Consider the following 5049-nt stretch of genomic DNA (forward strand, 5'->3'; position numbering starts at 1 on the left):
TTGGGGATGCTTCTCACTTACAGCCTGCAATTTGAACGTCAGAATAATCTTTGTCTCCTGCGTTTCCCCCGTCTCCCTGGCGTTAGTGCTCATTAGCAGCAGCAATGGCCCATGTCTAAGCGTGAGCCTGATGTAATCGCTATCGAATCCTCTGGGTTTCCCAGGGAGCTCGTCCGGAGAATAGCAGCAAACATGTTGCTCCCCGAGCACGGGCTCCTTGCACCTGCCCCGCCGCCTCCCTGCCGCAGATGGTCCCTCTCGGCGGTGGGAGCATCCTTTGTTCGCCTGCGCTTCCAGGGAGGGGGTTTTACAGGAGGGCACCGGGGAGGGGGGAGCGTTTTGTCTGCCGAGGGGTGACTCGGCAGGGCCACGTGCTGGCTTTTGTGCTGGGGGCTCCACTCCGGGGATGAATGTACTGTGATGGGGATGCTCGGTTGGACCGGGAGCTGAGCTCGCATCCCGGCGAGGGGCTGGATGTGCTGTGTGATGCTCTGTGCGATGCTTTGGGGATTACGGGGGTCCGGCAGGGGGGTGTAAATCCTGCCCTGGCTCATGGCAGAGCCAAACCAGCCCAGATTGCATGCGGAGGCGATGCTCACGGCCATTCCTGGGATTCCCTGGGAAGGCTGTTTCCTCCAGCCCCTTGCGCTTGTCTGCGAGAGAGGATGCTGCAGGCATGTCCTTCTTGTCTCCCCTTTGAGATGCGGTTTAATTAGCCACCTTGGGGACAGCACTCTTGGGCTGCAGTGCTGACTGCAGTTCTATCATTTGCAGGGATGGGGGTAAATCGGGCACCTCCGGACCCTGCCCACGGACCGTCCTTTGCGGCTGTCCTCCAGCAGGGACGGGAAGTTCAGGTTTCACCCTGCCCCGCACTGTGGCATTAGCAAACCTGTAGCAAGGACACCGCGGTGTGGGGTTTCGCTTGTCAGCTCCCTTCGCTGCTCTGGCTGGTATAAATATATACCCCCTCTGAGCTTGCTGGGATGCTGCTCCCCGTGATGCACGGTGGCTTTTTGCATGCCAGGCAGGAGGCTTGATTGCAAGGTTGTCCTTTCCCAACCTGACATTTCCCTCTGCAACCTTCTGGCTGCTGCTGGAAGGAGTTTGCAAGCAGGGACAGGGCTTTGGGAAAAGGACTTTGCTCAAAGATCAAGGAGCTGGAGCTGGAAGGAGCCACCGATGCTGGCTTGCTGGCTTGTCCCAGAGACCGGGGTTGCAGACGGCTGCTTTGCATTGCAGGGACAAACAGCAAGAAGCAGCAGGTAGCTTGGCACATGCACCCTCTCTTTCTAGTGCTAATAAGTCACGGCTTCAGAGGAAAGTTGCTTTAAAGCAGGCGTCAAGTTTTCTCAAAGGTGCTGGGATTGCCCGGCAGCTTGGTTGGCTCCTGATTCCCGTGGGGAAGCTGGGCTGGGCTTGCTGTGTCTGTGCGGCATGTTCGTCTTGTTTGGCTCTGATTTACTTGTTCTGGGAAAATTCTGATCACCAGGGACTTAACAGAGCCCTGGTCTCACTGTGGGGTGTGTGGGGACACGTCTTCTGTCCCTGATCCACGCCTCTGGCTGGGCACAAACACGGAGAATATTATCCAAGCAAAACACCAAGGGCTCTTGCTGCAAACTGGTGCCTGCCCAGTGGGCTGTCGCAGCCGTGGAAGTGCCCTTTGTACTTGCAGGGATCCCACAGCCTCCCTGCCTTGGGTTTTCCGGGCAGGATTGTGCCGCTCCATATCACAGCCCAGGGGGGCTGGAGACGTGCGGGTACTGAGCACATGCGTGTGGGGTGCTCCGTGATGTGGGCATCGCCTGCAGCTTGTCTCCCAGGGTGCAAAGGATTGCTTTCGTTAAAATGGGAGATGTCCCATGGGTTGTACTTGAGCCCAGCTCTACTTTTAACCCTTGCATTTCTTGAACTCTGTGTGCAGACACGCAGCGCCCAGGGTCCAATGCACACCACAAGCAGATCCTGGTTATCTTGTGTTAGGGTGGGCTGGAGGTTTTCCTGATGAAAAATATCCTGGGGGGAGGGGGGCTTGGGCTATGTCTACGGAGCTGGACACATTGCGGGACCCCTCGCCCCGTGTCCCTGTGCTGCTCATTTGCATTTTAAATTTTAAATCCTGCAGCGCTGGCATGGGGTGGGGGGAACAGGAGGATGAGTGCCTCCTGCCCCGCAGCCTAATCTTCCTCGGGTTCCTTTGGACGTGGTGGTCATGGTAAAATCACTCAGCGGCCTCGAAGCTGGAGCCATCTGTCCCGTGCGCAGCTGCGGGGGCGAGGGCGCAGCCCCCCCCTTCCTGCATCCCCCTTTGTTAGTGCTTCTTGGCAAACACAAGTCCTGGGCTCGTTAGGCAGAGGGGACGTGGCCGTGGTGCTCCCCACACCTGCCCGGGTGGTTTTACTCTGCCGGCTCACTCGATTTGTTTGCACCAGTGATGGAAAGTGATTTTTATTTTAATTTCTTGCTGCCATAAGGTCCCATCTGAGGGACCTGCTCTGTCTGTTTTTTTTTTTATTTTCTGCCTGCCATAAGGTCCCATCTGAGGGACCTGCTCTGTCTGTCCCCATGGCTGTTGTCACTGTTGCCTTCCCCGGCAGGTCCCATGGGGAGGGGACCTGTTATTCGAACACCCTCATCTTTTATTCATCCTCATTTAGTCTAAATGTCAAGTTTTTTTTAATCAGGCAAATTCTCCTATCTCTGTAAACTGTCCTTTTGAAGTACCCCAGCCTTTGGAAAGGAACGGCAGCAATTAGTATTCAGATGAAGGCATCCCTGACAAGTTTCTTTACTGAAGATGTTTGTAACTGTTTAATTACTGGGGGAGCCCGTGTTTAAAACCCCAGGGGTGATTTCCACTGCCCGAGCTGCCATGTGAGGCGCTCCCCTTCCCTGCGTGCCTGCGGCTGAGCCCCCAGCCCTGCTGCTGAGCCCCGAGCCCCTCTGTTGTCCCCTGCCCACTGGGGAGCACGTTGCTCTTTTTTTTTTGGGCTGGCTCAACCCCCAGGAGAAGCTGGCAAACTTCAGACCTGAGCTTTGCCACTTGTGCCTCCCCCAGCGGCATTAAAATCCCTTTGTGCCGGATTCGCGGCAATCGACTCTGCAGCAGGAGGAACCTCTGTGGGGTCTTTAAATGCAGAGCCTCTCGTTCAAGGCTAAAAATTCTCCCATGATTTATTTAGCCAAAAAAAAAAAAAAAAAATCGTAGCAGCCAGCCCTGCCTTGCCACTGACCCATGTCAAATAGCTTCCCCAGCTGTCCCCGGTTTTCTGTCCCCTGCGGCTGGAATTGCTGACATTCCCGGCGCGGCTGCGAAGGATGCTGCAGCCCCTTTGCAACTGTTCGTGGCAGTGAGGCAGGAGGCTTTCTAGGAAGACACAGATGGAAGAGAGGGCAAAAAACCCCCCAAAACACAGTGGTAGGCTCATCCCTCCTTGTTTTCCCATAGCCATGCTCCAGTCCTGGTATTTCCAGTCCAGCCCTCATGGAACTGCAGCAGGCGGGAGCTGGGGCAGGGCTGCCCTGGAAAGGGTGCGACGTTCTGCCGTCCGCTTTGGAAGGTGTTTTTTGAAGCTTAATTAGGGCAGCAGAGCACTTCCCCAACCCAGTATCTCATCGCTGGTCAGGACCGGTATCTGACTGGGGAGTCAGTGACCCTGCCCAGGTCAGCTCAGGCGATGGGGATGCTCCCGGGTCCTCTCGACACATTATTTCGGGTTGATGGAAAAACCCAACCAATGCATTAAAGCAGTGGCTTCGGGTCGTTCCGTGATACCGATCATTTTTGACATGTGCTCAAAGATGCTGGTTGTGTCTTCATGTTGCTTGCTGTCGTTCCTCCAAGCCCCGAGACCAAACGAGCTGAGGTTTGCTCGTGCCCCTTGCCAAGGTGGTCAGCAGACATGGGCACACTCTTGTTCCAGCGTGGTGGTCCGAGCGAGTTGCATTGCTGCCCATCTTCCTGCTGGATTATTAGCCTGATATTTAATTTTCCTCCTTTCTTCCTTTATTTTTCCCCAGGTCCACTTTGATCAATTTAAAGAGGCACTTATCCTCATCTTATCCAGAACCCTGTCAAATGAAGAACCTTTCCAAGAACCAGGTAAATACAGAAATTATCTAAAACAGTACATTTTCTTTGGTGAAGGAGATGTGGGTGTCTCTCACAGAGGAACTTAGAAGAAGAAAGTGCTTTTTAGATGTTGAGATCAGCTCTTCTGCTTGGATGCCCAGACCTAGGGAGAAGGGAAAGTTAAGGTCTGCTGTGGAGCCTTGTACAAAAGCACTTTCTGAGCTATTAGATATCTATATCCAATTACATAAATGCCTGGAGAGGCAAATGGTGTCTGGATGTAGCCAGCTAACAGCACTTCAGCTGCTGGAGATGTCCCATGGCTGCTAAATGGGCTGAGCTCTCTGTCCCACAACACCTCCGATGGCTGGGGATGCTTTGGGAGCAATCCAGCTGCAGCAGATGTTATGGTCAGGGAATCGAACCACGGCTTTAATGCTGCTGCTGATTTTTGTTTTTTAAAGTCCATTCTTCTTTTCTTGTGTCTGAGATGAGTGGCGTGAGCTCAGTCCTGTAGGATACAACTCCGAGGTGTCTGTATTTCTCCCAGGGGATGGTCAGTCTGGTCCAAAGATGCTTCTGGACAAGATGAATTTTTTTTTTGGCTTTAAGCTGAAAGAGGGGAGATTGAGATGAGATCTGAGGAAGAAATGTTTTCCTGTGCGGGGGGTGAGGCAGTGGCCCAGGTTGCCCAGAGCAGCTGTGGATGCCCCATCCCTGGAGGGGTTCAAGGCCAGGCTGGATGAGGCTTTGGGCAACCTGGGCTGGTGGGAGGTGTCCCTGCCCATGGCAGGGGGTGGCACTGGATGGGCTTTAAGGTCCCTTCCAACCCAAACCATTCTGTGACTCTCTGACAAACCAGGTTGGGGCTGGTTGGAGAAAGCAGTGGTTGCTCTGAGTCTTCACTGTCCTGTTTTTTCTCCTTCCTTTAGTTTCACCGTGCCTTGAATGTGGCTTTTTTTAGACCCTCAGCA

The 5049-nt window shown here is 54.0% G+C and overlaps 1 protein-coding gene across 1 annotated transcript in view; it reads left to right on the forward strand.

The window, feature by feature from the left end:
* Positions 1-5049, forward strand: part of NIN (ninein (GSK3B interacting protein)) — a gene marked incomplete at its 3' end in the record, with an annotated part of 37146 nt that overhangs the window by 1391 nt on the left and 30706 nt on the right. Inside the window, exon 2 of the mRNA XM_010086429.1 lies at positions 4024-4105. Within this exon, the coding sequence (XP_010084731.1) occupies positions 4024-4105 (82 nt within the window). The remainder of the gene's footprint in view (positions 1-4023; positions 4106-5049) is intronic.

The sequence above is a fragment of the Pterocles gutturalis genome, unplaced genomic scaffold (genome assembly GCF_000699245.1).
Source record: "Pterocles gutturalis isolate BGI_N339 unplaced genomic scaffold, ASM69924v1 scaffold4751, whole genome shotgun sequence".
In the NCBI taxonomy this organism is placed as follows: domain Eukaryota; kingdom Metazoa; phylum Chordata; class Aves; order Pterocliformes; family Pteroclidae; genus Pterocles; species Pterocles gutturalis.